This window comes from Petaurus breviceps, unplaced genomic scaffold (assembly GCF_028583685.1).
Source record: "Petaurus breviceps papuanus isolate PSGF00001 unplaced genomic scaffold, PetGlider_PUasm1.0 177, whole genome shotgun sequence".
NCBI lineage: Eukaryota > Metazoa > Chordata > Mammalia > Diprotodontia > Petauridae > Petaurus > Petaurus breviceps.
This window is the reverse complement of record NW_027185776.1, coordinates 4,963,489-4,978,127: the sequence shown is the minus strand read 5'-3', so window position 1 is coordinate 4,978,127 and position 14,639 is coordinate 4,963,489. Positions and strand designations below refer to the sequence as shown.

Sequence of the window (14,639 nt, the reverse complement as noted above, 5' to 3'; positions counted from 1 at the left end):
CGCTCAGGACATCCCAGCCCTTAGTCTTCCTCACCTTAGCTGGGATCCTGCCTTCCTGTTATTTTCTTATTCTTAGTGTCACTGTTTTCTAAAATCCCCCCCCCTCTTTTCCCCCCTTCCTCTTTTCTCCCCCTCTTTCCTTTCACCCTTCCCTCCCTTTTTCCCACCTCTCATAATTTTCTGCTCTTTTGGTTCAGGCCTTTTACCGTGACCCCCTCCTTCCCCATCCTATTTCCCCATCTTAGGGAGAGCAAGAATGGGATAGGAAGTTCTGGGCAGGCAAATATCCAGACCCATTATTGGGCCTTCTCTGGGATGTGAGGTTCTTGGATGTCCCATGTCTGTAGTTTTGTAGATGTAATGTAGTATTTTGTGGAAATGAGTCATTTGTAGAAGCTCTGCTTTAACACAGTTCCTATAAACATTAGACAGGAAAACAGATAATTGACCAAAAAAAAAGAAGAAAGCAGATTTGCAGAACAGAGACACCAAATAGAAGAATGAAAATTTGTAGACATCAACTACCCACACCAGAAGGCTTAATGAAGTGTGGAGAGAAAGGGACTTGAAGACTTTATTTGATGTGGACTGAGATCATAATACATCAGTCATTGAGAAATGTGTAAACTGCTGCAACATTAAATAATAATTCTCAGTATCAAGTTCTCGTTTGGATTTGGAGACAATAATTTATACTTCAGGCCTTAATCTTAACGAGTATTTTACCTCTTAATCCTTTTATGAGAAAAGTTCACCTAAGCTCTGGTAAAATGGCTGAAAGGTGATTTAAAAAAAATCTTGATTAGCAGCAGGTGGGTAGAAAAAAAACTTGTTTGTTCCATAATTTCCTGTCTGGTAGAGGGAAGGAGAGGAGAAGACATTATTCTTCCATGAAGTAAATTGTCTTTCAGATCTAAATGTCTAAGTAGACCAAGCATTTTCCAAAATGAAAATGATGGTTAATTATTTTTATCTTCTCAAAAATGCCAACATTGTAAAATGTTGATTAACCAGAACCCAACTGACACTTAATTAGCTAAATTTATTTTGCTGTTTCTCATTTTTATGAAAGATTTATTCCAAAAAGCAAGTAGTATCAGCATTTTAATACATAAAGCATATTTCAAGATATGTCTGGGGGCAGGTATGGATTCTACACAATCTACATCATCCATATCTATTCCTTTAATCTTATTTATAATATTAATTGATATGCAGTGATGGTAATGAGGCACTGAAAGATTCTCAATCATCAAATATTCAGTTATCTATCACAAACTATAATTATTAAGGCAAAGCAGTTCCCTGATTCATTTTAGAGTTTTAAAAAGGATTGAAAGATTTTTTTTTTTTTTTGGCAAAACCTTAGTTGACACAACTGCTCATTCTTTGTGTATTTTAATTAATAAAATACCTTTATTACACATTGGCTTTATGCAGACGTGTTTAAGACATGGTTCTTCCTGGATTTTTTAATTTAGGGGCCGAACTGGTCACAAAAAATGACTGGAAACATTAGGCAGTAAATAGGAAGTGCAAAATGAGCAAAACAGATAAGTGAATTTTAGGACTGAAGAGGAAAGAGAATTTCAGATTGAAGGGGTCAGGGAAAGTTTTACAGAGGAGCTAGGGTTTGGGCTGGGCCTCAAAGAATTAATATAATTTTGATAGTTGGGAAAGGGCTTTTTAAATGGAAAACAATTATAATGAGTTGTGACATGATTTTTTTTTTTAGAGGGAGGAAGGCAGGGCAATTGGGGTCAAGTTGACTTGCCCAAGGTCACATGGGTAGTTTTTGTGTTGTGTCCTGAGGTCACATTTGAACTCAGGTCCTCCTGACTCCAGGGCCAGTACTCTATTCACTGCCCCACCTAGCCGCCCCCAACATGATTCTTAAGATATAGAAGCTGATTGTTATAAAACATACTTTAAAATAGTAAAAGGATAGATTTGACTTAAGCAGAAATAGCGTAGACTATATGGGTAGAAAGGTAGACTGCGGCTTAAATGAAAGGTATACTTTACACAATATATTGTTGGTACATATTTGGAGATCATATGGTCATAGATCTAAAGTTGAAAGGAACTTCAGAAGCCATGTAGAGTAAGGCCTTCATTTTGTAGGTAAGGCAATTGAAGCCAAGAAAAGTAAGGTGTCTTGTCCAAGGTCACATTGGTAGTTAGTGTCAGAGGCAAGATTTGAACCAGGATGTCTGTCTCTCCCCACCCCCCCCAGTGCTGCAGAGCTTGTGCTCTTTTCACTGCTTTCTCCTTTGAACTATACCCCATTTTATGGTACTGTTGTACTTTTTTAAAAATAGGCTTGTGAGTTGGTATGGGAAGACCTTGACTACAAATCTAGACGGGTTTTGAATTAAATTTCATTTATTATGTAGATCACAAAGAGTGCTTAGTGCCAGCTGTACTGCTTTTGAATGAATTTGTCTTCTTGATGATTTTCTTCTTCCTCTTTGTTCATCTTACAGGGCTCTGTAAAAAGACAAGCATTATATGCCTGCAGTACATGCACCCCAGAAGGAGAAGAACCAGCGGGAATTTGTTTAGCATGCAGTTATGAATGCCATGGAAGTCATAAACTATTTGAGCTATATACAAAAAGGTAAAGTTGTTCAGAGAGTATAAAACTATTTGGATTAGTTCTTAAATGTTAACACCAATCCAAAAAGGTACACTTTATGTAATCTTTGCCTTCTCAACTATATTTCCCTCACCTCAACTTTTTCATTTAAAGCTGATCTTATAAAGGTGTAGAAGTGATTAAAGCTGATAATGTGCTAATGAAACTATGTAATCACAATTGGTTTTTTAACCAGGATTGGTTTTGGGAAACAGTTCTTAAAATTGCAGTTAAGGTAAAACTTGATTTACATTTGTTTAAATTTACATACTTGGGGTCAAGCTAGTGATCTTTATTTGTACTAATTTTACTTATTTCTGCATTCTTTTTGGCTTCTTTTTCTTTTCTGGGATTATATAATTTTTTTCTTGCTAATTTTGTTCAGGGATCAGGTCATAGTAACCAAGCCCACTTTCTAAAAAAAATTGGAGGATGATTATAACCTGACTTCTGCACATAAAGAATAAGACATTAAATTTTTAAAATAAATTGAAATTATTACCTTTCTCCTTTGTTTCAGAAATTTTCGATGTGACTGTGGAAATAGCAAGTTTAAAAACCTGGAATGCAAATTACTTCCTGTAAGTAAGATTTTTCAATCATTTAATTAGTAAAATCAATTACAATTGAATGCCAGAAAAGAAATTGTTTGTTTTTTAAAATTTCCCTTATCAGTTAGCTTAATCTGAATTAGAATCTATTCTGTTTATTATTTGTTTGCAAGGCTAAGTGCTAAAGTCGTCAAGGTCTGCAGTTTAGTACAAAATTAAAGGAACTAAAAAATAGATTACTACCTGTATATTACTAAAGTGTGTTGCATATCAAATTGAATTTGTTGAATCTATGCTCTAGATTTTCTAAGGAAAGGGTACCACTTTAAAATTTGAATAAATAGCATTAAAGCAAATGTGCACAAATAATTTTTTAGTACTTTTCATTATCTTACTGGATAATCCTGTAATAAAATCCTTAGGATCTTGAAGGTTATGAAAGTAAATTACAAGCCGGGAAGACTTTGGGTATGGACTTATTAATGAACCCTTATGTCTGTCATCTGACAACCAATCTAGTTTCATTTGGAGACACTCATCACCATACAGTTGGTAATGAATTGTTCTAAACATAGTTCATGAAATTATCTACTAAAGGTAGACAGGGTTTCAGTCTGCATAAGTAAAGTTTTCTTAGTTAACAGAAACTAGGTTTAGTCAGTAAATTTGCTTTAATAAGAAAAAAATATTACCTTTAAAAAGAAATGAAGGGATATTAAATTATCTAATCATGATTTGGTTACTAAAGGCTTTGGGCTATCTCACCCTCTGCCCTTTGAGGAAGGGCAATTAATTTGAAGAAGTAGGACTATTATCTTACCTTTCTGGGACCCTTGGTCAGTCTGACTGGACATTAGATGACATTTCAAATTCCACCAGGATTTCAGTCTCTTTTAGTTCAGGGTGATTCCCATTTGTCTACAGTGTCAGGTATTCAGTTTCCCACATTGCCATTCTGATTCATTCTAGGTTTGGTAGCTGCCTTTGTGTCTTTTGCTTCGGTCCGATGGTAACCATTCCGTCTGTCCTGTTAATCTGAGGTTGATAAGTAATTACAATAAATATCAGCCTCATCCTACTGAAAATAGATTTACCACTAATGTCAAGAAAGAGGAAGAAGAAAGTTTTTCTTTTTCCCTGTATCTTAGACAAAACCTCTCTTTGAAGGGCTGAACTTTGAAAATGTCTTAAAGCAGAAGTTTCTAACATCCAGCCCCTGAACCTTTCCATGCATGACTAACCAGATTAAAATGTAACTGGGAAACATTTAACAAAATAAGTAACAATACAGTAAAACATAGATAATGTTAATATGTGGTTTTCTAAGTCAATAAATATGCCCACAGGACACTTGTATCTGGTTTAGTAGCCCCTGCTTCTATTTGAGTTTAACACTACTGTCTTAGACAGATTTTCTTTTGGGCAGAAATTTTTGTAATGCCAAGATAAATTTCATGGTGTATATCCTTTTTCTGCAATTAAAGTTAAGATCATATTGTATATTGAAACTAGTATCATCTTACTTTTAGGAAAAAGGAAAGTTAAATTCAGGCAATAAATATAATGACAACTTTTTTGGACTGTATTGCATTTGCAAGAGACCTTATCCTGATCCTGAAGATGAGGTAAGAAAATTGAGGGTCAAGACTAGAGTCCATGTCACCTATGGCCTATATTGCATCATGGGAATGCATGGTAAGGATTGAGCTTTCTTGTGACTAGGCTTTCTTCTTAAGGACCTAGAATTATCGAGGCAGCCAGGTATATTATAAATAGTAGAGTTGAGGCAGGCAGATATATTATAAATAGTAGAGTTAAGTGGGAAACCTGTGGCCTTGAGGCCACATACGGCCTTCTAGGTCCTTGGGTGTAGCCTTCTGACTGAGTCTAAGTTTTACAAAACAAGTCCTTTTATGAAGGGGATTTGTTCTGTTAAGTTTGATTCAGTCAAAGAGCTACACTTGAGGACCTAGAGGGCCACAGGTTCCCCATCCCTGGGTTCTAGGCCCAGCTGTGCCAGGAAATAATTGTGTCATGTTTGGCAGCTCATTTCAGCTCTCTCGGAATCAATTTTCTCATATGTGAAATGTTAAATTGAACTAGATGGATTTTTAAACTATCTTAAAGCCCTAACAAATTTTTCCATTACTTCAGGATCAATTTTGTGTTGAAAGGGACCACATAGGAAACTAAGCCAGAGAGAGAGAAAAAGTCACTTTCCCAAGGTCACGCAGGTCTTGTCATTGTAAATTTTGCTTCCGGCAGATCTATATCTGTTATCGATCATTGAGCTTTGCAGTTTTTCTCCCTTACAGTGAAGAAAGTGGGGTTTAAGTTTGCAATTCGTATTTTCTTTTAAGACCACAAGGGGGCTCTAGATTCAAGTTTAATAATGTGTCACAGCCCATGCATACCTTTCCTGTTATTACTGGTACCTCCTTAGTTGTTTTCTCAGTCTTACTTGAGTAAATAGTCTTTTTTCTATGTCTTCTAATTATCTTTGGGCTACAGTTACTAAATTAAATTGTGGAAGAATAAATTGAAAACAGCCATGAATCAATCTTTTGTATGTATGTGTAGATTAAATACTTGCTATTTATATGGGATTAAAGTGGGACAGAAGCCATAAATGAACCAATAAAGAGAAAGGGAATAATTAAAGTAATAAGGGCAGAAGATAAAAAGAAAAATGCCAGTTTTAAAAGAAATTTAAAATTAAAGGACAAATATATACATATAGATGTAAGCAATTTACATATAGAATATTATCTTTAAATATAAAAGATTAGAGAGAAGTAATAAAAGAAAGATATTTAAAAATTAGATACCTCTCTGTATCCTAGAATTCTGTTGTTGCAACTGCTGTCCTTTGAGGGTAAGGAATTCCCAGTGTGAGATCTCCCTGCTACTGCAAATCAGCAGTTTATCTGCAGCTTATATTCTTAGAGAGTTACCTGAACCCTTATGAGATGAGTGGTTTATTTTCCAATGGTCACACAACTAGTACATTTCAGAGAAAAGACTTGAATTCAGGTTATCCTGACTTTTGTAGTGTATCATTGTCTACTGTATCATGTGCCTTTGCTGCCTTTATTAACAAGATTCGGATTTGAGCATTGATTTTCTGATTCATTTTGATGATAATGTTACTATTGATGACCAGTTTCACTGCTTCTCTCATCTATTTTTCATTTAATATTTAAGTTAAAATACACATTTGAAACCTGATTGTACACCTAGACATATAGAGGCTCATGAAGAGTTCTCAACTAATTGACACTCTAAGCACAGAATGACTTAAAATTTTGTGCATGTGAACTATTTGTGTATCTTGAGTATATTTATCACAACATTTGCCTTTTTGTGTTAGATTCCAGATGAGATGATCCAGTGTGTAGTTTGTGAAGATTGGTTCCATGGAAGGGTGAGGAGTGTTTCTTTCATCTTTTAAAGCGAATACTTCAGAACTCAAGATCTTTTTTTAACTAGTGTTTTCTGTTTTGTAAAAGACCTTACTAAAAGTTATTATATACTGTGAATATTACAAATACACTTTTAGCAGTTGCTTAAAAATTAATATATTTATTGAATAAATTGGAGGTTTTTAGAACATTCTATTTTATAAATTGACAGCATTTAGGTGCAGTTCCTCCTGAGAGTGGGGATTTCCAAGAGATGGTGTGCCAAGCTTGCATGAAACACTGTTCCTTTTTGTGGGCTTATGCTGCGCAATTAGCAGGTAAATTTCTCTATTGTCATATTTCTAGACTCGTAATGTTAACTTAATCAAGCTGTCATTTAAGTACACTGTGACAGGCCCACTGCTGCTAGGTATTATGGAAAATAGAAAAAAAAACCTGTAAAACAAATTTGGTTTGTACACCTTTAGAAAATGGATATCAATGAAGCTTTAGCTATGTCAATTAGAATATTAGTTAAGTAGACTTCAGGGAAGGCTTTGTTGAAAGCCGGAGACTTCTTAAACCATTGTCATTTCTTCTTTAACAATCTTTTCCTTCCTTTACAATTCTTACCACTATTACCACAGGTATTTATTGATTTTTACCAGGATTACCGCCATTTCTACCTGGTTTTACAGTCACCATTCTCACCTGTCTCTAAGATGATACAACAGGTCCGGATTCATCTTTTTAGGATAATACTCTCCTATTTAGAAACCTGTAATGCCAGAGGAATAAAGTCCATACTGCTTAACCTTTTCTAATCTTATCCCAGTTTTTCCCTTTCAAATGCCATTTCCACTGCTTTCCCAACCAGATTCTCTGTTCCAACCACAGTACTCTCAGTATGGCCCAGTGAGAGAAGTAATGAACTTGAAATCAGGAGACCTAGAGCCAGCTGCATCATGCATACTGCTGTGGGATCTTGGGCACCATATCACTCTGCCTCACTAGGCCTTGGTTTCCTCCTCTGTAAAATGAGGGAGTTGCATTAAATTATGTCTGATCATCTGTAGCTATGCTTTTAACAGAGTTGGGACCAAAATAGAGGGTTTCCAACTCTAAATCTCTTTGTCTTTTTTCTACTTATGGACCTAATGGGTCAAGGACATGAACCCTCATACTCCTAAAATCTTCCCTCCCTTACCTTGGAGAGCCTTCTTATGGGTGTCAAAGGTTATCAGGTATCCAGTGCTTTGGCCTGCTCTAGGTCTTGGAACTGATTAGCATATTGTCAGTTCATACCTCTCTGTGAATTCATAGCTCTGTTCCTAAACTGAGAGAGGCCTTTTTGCACACTTGACATCCAACAAGTGATGAGTCTAAACTAGAGTAATAGAAAAACATGTTAGCATTTAAAGAGGCCGGTTCTTTTTCTTTGTCAAACCCTGCTGCTCTAATAACTTCCACTATAGTAGGATCTTTTTTATTTTTTTCTGGACCTTTGATAGATGATAATAATCTTTTTTTCCTTTTCACATTTATTTTATTTTTTATGCATGTTTATAAATTTGCATTTTTCATTAGTTAATTAATTTTTAGCTTTAAGCATTCATTTCCCCAAGCTTTTGAGTTCCATATTTTCTCCCCACCCCAAGATGGTATGCATTCTGATTCCCCCTTCCCCCAGTCTGTCCTCCTTTCTATCATGCCATCCCTCTTATCCCCTTTCCCCTTACTTTCTTATAGGGCAAGATAGATTTCTGTACCCTATTGCCTGTATATCTTATTTCCCAATTGTATGTAAAAACAATTTTTAACATTTGTTTTTAAAACTTTGAGTTCCAAATTCTGCCCCTTCTTCCCTCCCCACCCACCCTCATTGAGAAGACAAGCAATTCAATATTGGTTATACATGTGTAGTTATGCAAAACACTTCCATAATAGTCATGTTGTGAAAAACTAACTATATTTCCCTCTATGCTATACCACCCCCACTCATTCTGTTTTCTCATTTGACCCTGTCCCTTTTGAAAAGTGTTTGCTTTTGACTACCCCCTCCTCCAGTTTGCCTTCCCTTCTATCATTTTGCCTTCCCTCCGTCTTTTCTATAGGGTAAGATACCCAGTTGAGTGTGTTCCCTCCTTAAGTCAAATCCTGTGAGAGTAAGATTCACTTGTTCCCTTTCACCTCCCCCCCTTCCCCTCCATTATGAAACCTTTTTCTTGCCTCTTTTATGTGACATAATTTATCCCATTCTATCTCTCCCTTTCTCCTCCCAATATATTCTTCTCTCACCCCTTTTATTTTTTAGCTATCATCCCTTCATAGTCAACTCACCCTGTTCCCTCTCTCTCTCCCCCTCTCTGTCTCTCAGTTTTTCTTTTCAGCTCTGGTCTACTTAAGGTAGACTGGGTTTCATTCTGCATAAGTAAAATTTTCTTAGGTAGCAGAAACCAAATTCTTTCCTGCTTCTACACCACCGTCTTGACTCCGCCCCCACAAAATTCTTTCCTTTGTTTCTCACGAGGTGAATTGCTAATCTGTATTGGTAAGAGTTTTCATTCCAGGAGTTCTTAAAAGACTGATAAAGTCATAGATTTGACCTTTTTACATAGGAGAAAACTTTTTTTTTTTGGCGAAAAGAAATATAGTATTGTGAAAGTGAGCAGTTTCTAGATCATTTGGTGAAAAATTCAGGGGAAAACCAGTTGTTTCAATACTCTGAAGGGAAGTTTTGTTTCAGGTGGTAGTTAGATTAGATTAGGTATATTATTTCCTCCTCTGAGGCCCTATTCACCCCTCTATTGCATTTGCCTTTACTATTCCATTGTTGTATTTCTCCCTTCTTAGTCTGGTATTGTGGGACTTAAGTGAGATAATGGATTTAAAGTGCTAGGTAAATGCCTCCTATGTTAGGCTGGTGATGACCTCTGTCTCTGAGCATCTTCCCACACTATGTGAGTTAAGTAAGGGACTCTACTAGCTAATGTTAAAAGATGGGTGGGGAAGGGAATGGGAAGGAGTGCACATATACTTTTAAGTTTAATCTGCATTATTAAGCACTTTTTAAAGTCTAGACAGTGAACAAAACTAAATCAAGCCCTGATACTTTTTTTGGTATTTATTTAGTATTTAATTTTTCACCAGTTACATGTAAAAACAATTTTTAATATTAAAATTTTTTTATTTTTGGTGGGCAATTGGGGTTAAGTGACTTGCCCAGGGTCACACGGCTAGGTTTGTGTGTGTGTGTGAGTGTGTGAGAGAAGTATCTGAGGTTGAATTTGAACTCTGGGCCCCCTGACTCCAGATCAGTGAAATATCTCTCTCACACACACCCTTATCCCCTTCCTCCTTATTTTCCTGTAGGGTCACATAGATTTCTATACCCAATTGAGTGTATGTTAATGATGGGGTACCTGGGGTCTAAATCAGTTTGTGAAATCACCTTGTAAAACCAGTCTGTGAAGTTGTAATTTGTCCTTTCCCACCCTTGAGATCTGCCCCTTCTCCCTATCCCACACTCCACCTAGGCAACACCCTTTGACCCCTTTTGTTCTTACTTAATCTCTTGATTTCTTCCCAGGCCTGGCCCACACCCTCCTTTGTCCTTGCCTTTTGTCTCCTTAACGACCTGGCCCAAATCTTATCTAAACTATCTATTCACATGCTCCTCTTGGTCAGCTCTGACCTTTGTCTATGCATTGAGGCCCCTCGAATTAGGTCAGCCCTGACAATGGCAGCCCTACCCTTTAAAGGTAAAAGCATATACCCCTCTCACTCGCTGGTCCCCTAAAGGACTCTTCCCCATGGGAAGCAAAACAATAAACTTCTACAACTCTCACTCCAGTTAAGCCTGAGACCTTGAATTCTTTCCAGACGATATTGCAGGTTTTCTGGTCTTGGATGAGATCAGAATATCTGCTGAACCTATTGGGATCCCCTCCCCCATCATTATTACTTCCTTAAGCCAGTTCCAGTGAGAATAAGGTTCACTTATTCCCTCTTACCTTCCCCTCCACTGTAAAAATTTGTTCCTGTCTCATATATGAGATAATTTACCCTATTCTGCCTCCCCTTTTATCCTTCTCCCAGTACATTCTTCTTTCTCACCCCTCAATTTTATTTTTTAGATATCATCCCTACATATTCAACTCACCCTGTGCTTTCTGTATATATATTCCTTTCGACTACCCTAACAATGAGAAAGGTCTCATGAGTTACAAATATCATCTTTCTGTGTAGGAATGTAAACAGTTCAACTTTAATAAGTTCCTTATTATTTCTCTTTCTTGTTTACTTTTCATGCTTCTCTTGATTCTTGCATTTGAACATCAGATTTTCTATTTAGCTCAAGTTTTTCTCAAGGATGAATTAAATAGGGGTAGCTAGGTGGCACAGTGAATAGAGCACTGGTCCTGGAGTCAGGAGGACCTGAGTTCACTGAGTTCAAATCCAGCATCAGACACTTAACACAAAAAACTAGCTGAGTGACCTTGAACAAGTTGCTTAGCCCCAATTGCCCTACCTTCCCTCCCCCACCTCTCCCCCAAAAAAAGAATGAATTAAATTTCTCTACATCATTGAATGTAAATTTTTTCCCTTCATGCATTATTCTCAGTTTTGCTGGGTAGGTGATTCTTGGTTTTAATCCTAGTTCCTTTGACCTCCAGAATATCATATTCCAAGCCCTCCAGTCCCTTAATGTAGAAGCTGCTAAATCTTGTGTTATTTTGATTGTGGTTCCACAGTATTTGAATTGTTTCTTTCTGGCTACTTGAAATGTTTTCTTCTTGATCTGGGAACTCTGGAATTTGGCTGTAATATTCCTGGGAGTTTTCCTTTTAGGACCTCTTTCAGGAAGTGATTGGTAAATTCTTTCAATTTCTATTTTACCTTCTTGTTCTAGAATATCAGGGCAGTTTTCCTTGATAATTTCTAAAAAGATGATATCTAGGTTCATTTTTCGTTTTGTTTTCTTTTGTTTTTGCCTTTTAGAGGGCAATTGGGGTTAAGTAACTTGCCCAAGGTTACTCGGCTAGTTGTGTGTGTGTGTGTGTGTGTGTGAGTGAGTGAGTGTGTGAGTGAGTGAGTGTGGGGGGGGGGTGTTAAGTGTCTGTGTCCAGAACCGAACTAGGATCCTTCCTGACTCTGGGGCCATCGCTTTACTTGCTGCTCCACCTAGCCACCCTAGGCTCATTTTTTGATCATCACTTTCAAGTAGTCCCGTAATTTTTAAATTCTCTCTTCTGTATGTATTTTCCAGGTGAGTGGTTTACCAGTAAGATATTTCACATTGTCTTGTGTTTTTTTCCTCCTTTGGCTTCTGTTTTGTAATTTCTTTTTTTTTCCAAATGCTTTATTAACTTGTGATTTACATCATTCATTTCCGTCAGATTTTGAGTTACAAATTTTCTCCCCATTTTTCCCCTACCCAACACCCCAAAATAGCAGTCCCACAGAATATCCCCTCCTCCAATCTGCTCTCTTCCATATCTTCTTCCATACCCCCTTCTACTTTTCCAGTAGGGCATGGTGGATCTCTGCCCCAGTGCCTGTATATCTTATTTCCCAATTACATGTAAAATAGTAGTAATAATAGTATACACACACACACACACACACATATATTTTAACTTTGAATTCCAGATACATTTCCTTCCTCCCTTGTCACCCACCCTTACTGGAAAGATAAGCAATTCAGTATAGGTTGTACATGTGTAGCTAATGCAAAACATTACCATAGTAGATATATTGTAAAAGACTGACTATATTTCCCTCCCTCCTATCCCACCTCCCACTTATTCTGTTCTCTGCTTTGATCCTGTCCCTTTTCAAAAGTGGGTGCTTCCAACTTCCCTCCCCCCCAGCCTGCCCTCCCTTCCATCATCCCCCCTTTAATCCCCTTCTCCCTTACTCTCCTATAGGGTGACATACCCTATTTAGTGTGTATGTCATTCCCTCCCTAAGCCAAATTCAATGAAAATAAGGTTGACCCATTCCCTTTTGCCTTCCTGTTCTTCCCCTCCATTGTAACCATTTTCCCCTGCCTCTTCTATGTGAGATAGTTTACCCCATTCTGTCTCTCCCCATCTCCTCTCATTATATTCCTTTCTTACCTCTTAATTTCACCTTTTAAGTATCATCCCTTCCTGTTAAATTGGTCCTGTGCCCTCTATCTATGTATACCTATAAACATATATAGACATATATATATATATTTCTTTTCCCTTCAACTATTTTCATACTGAGAAAAGTTTCATCAGTTATAATTATCATTTTTCCATGTAGGAATGTTAATAGTTCAACTTTGATAAGTTCCTTATGATTTCTTTTCCCTGTTTACTTTCTCATGCTTGTCTTGCTTCTTGTATCTGAATGTCAAATTTTCTATTCAACTCTGGTTTTTTCATCAAGAATGCTTGAAGGTCCTCTATTCCACTGAATGACCATATTTTCCCTGAAACATGACACTCAGGTGATTCTTGGGTTTTAATCTCAGCTCCTTTACCCTCCAGAATATCATATTCCAAGCCCTTCTATCCCTCAGTGTAGAAGCTGCCAGATCCTGGGTTATCCTGATTGTGTTTCCACAATATTCAAATTGTTTCTTCCTGGCTGCTTGTAATATTCTCTCCTTAATCTGGGAATTCCGGAACCTGGCTATAATATTCCTAGGAGTTTTGTTTTTGGGATCTTTTTCAGGATGTGATCAGTGGATTGTTTCAACCTCTGTTTTGCCCTCTGGTTCTAAAACATCAGGGCAGTTTTCCTTGAGAATTTCTTGGAGGATGATTTCTATGTTCTTACTTGGATCATGGCTTTCAGGTAGTCCAATAATTTTTAAATGATCTCTCCTGGATCTATTTTCCAGGTCAGTGGTTTTTCCCATGAGATATTTCACATTGCCTTCTATTCTTTCATTTGTTTGGATCTGTTTAACAGTATCTTGATTTCTCATAAAGTCATTAGCTTCCATTTGTTCCAGTCTAATTCTGAAGCAATGATTCTCCTCAGTGACCTTTTGAGATTCTTTTTCCCATCTGGCATATTTTGCTTTGTAAGGCATTCTTCTCCTCATTGTCTTTTTGAGCTTCTTTTGCCATTTGAGTTAGTCTATTTTTTTAAGGTGTTATTTTCCTCAGGCTGTTGAACTCTCATTTCATAATTTTCTTGCATTGTTCTCATTTCTCTTCCCAATTTTTCCTCCACTTCTCTTATCTGCTTCTTAAGGTCCTCTATGGCCTGTAACCAGCTCATGTTTTTCTTGGAAGCTTTTAGTGCAGGATTTCTGACTTCACTTTCTTCCTCCTATTCCATGCTTTGATCCCTTTTGTCCCCAAAATAGGAGTCTAATATTGGATTCTTCTGTTTGCTTTGCTTCCTTTGCTTGGTCATGTCGCCCCTCAGTCACTTGACCCCTGGGCTTTTTGCCACAGTAGGACTCTGCCACCAGATGGGGGAGCCTCGTTCCAAACGCTGGCGTTTTCTCAGCTGCTGGAGATAGTAGTTGGGTGCCCTCTCTGAGGCCTCCACACGCTCTGGCAAGCTGGACACATACCCCAGGACCTCCACCCTAGACAGCAATCCAGATCTAAGCAGGTTAAAGCAAGAGTAATTACCCCTCAGACTGGTCACTTGGTTCCCCTACACTCTGCAGGCCAGGAGCTGAAGCTGCCACATGCAGCCTTCGGTGGCTTCTCACCCCAGGGGGGGAAAAACTGAGGCACTCCCAGCTACTGGGTCCCAAAGTCCACACTTCACTGACCTCTCACTTTATCCTTAGCATCTATGTGTTGATAATTCAGGATCGCCACAGCTGCTGGTGATCTGGAGTCTCTCCAGCTGTTAGCTGGTCAGGTCCGCCGTGGGACTAAAACCTCTGACTCCCACAGGGCTGGGGTTGCGCTGTGCTGGCCGATTCCTGCCAGGCTCTTCTCAGCGGGAAGTTAGTTTCTCTGTCATTTTGTGGGTTCTGTACCTGCAAAGTTTGTTCACAGTCCCTTTTTACATGAATTGGAAGTGGTGGGAGCCAGAGCTGCGCAG

General features: G+C 37.8%; 1 protein-coding gene across 3 annotated transcripts in view; it reads left to right on the top strand.

Moving 5' to 3' along the window:
* UBR7 (ubiquitin protein ligase E3 component n-recognin 7) overlaps nt 1-14,639 on the top strand; it is a 442,484-nt gene that overhangs the window by 407,736 nt on the left and 20,109 nt on the right. For 2 of the 3 annotated variants that reach the window (XM_069086029.1, XM_069086028.1), the window contains 5 exons: nt 2,487-2,620; nt 3,159-3,219; nt 4,719-4,814; nt 6,560-6,613; nt 6,823-6,928. In XM_069086029.1, coding sequence (XP_068942130.1) covers nt 2,487-2,620; nt 3,159-3,219; nt 4,719-4,814; nt 6,560-6,613; nt 6,823-6,928 — 451 coding nt within the window. The remainder of the gene's footprint in view (nt 1-2,486; nt 2,621-3,158; nt 3,220-4,718; nt 4,815-6,559; nt 6,614-6,822; nt 6,929-14,639) is intronic. The other variant, XM_069086030.1, reaches the window with a different exon arrangement.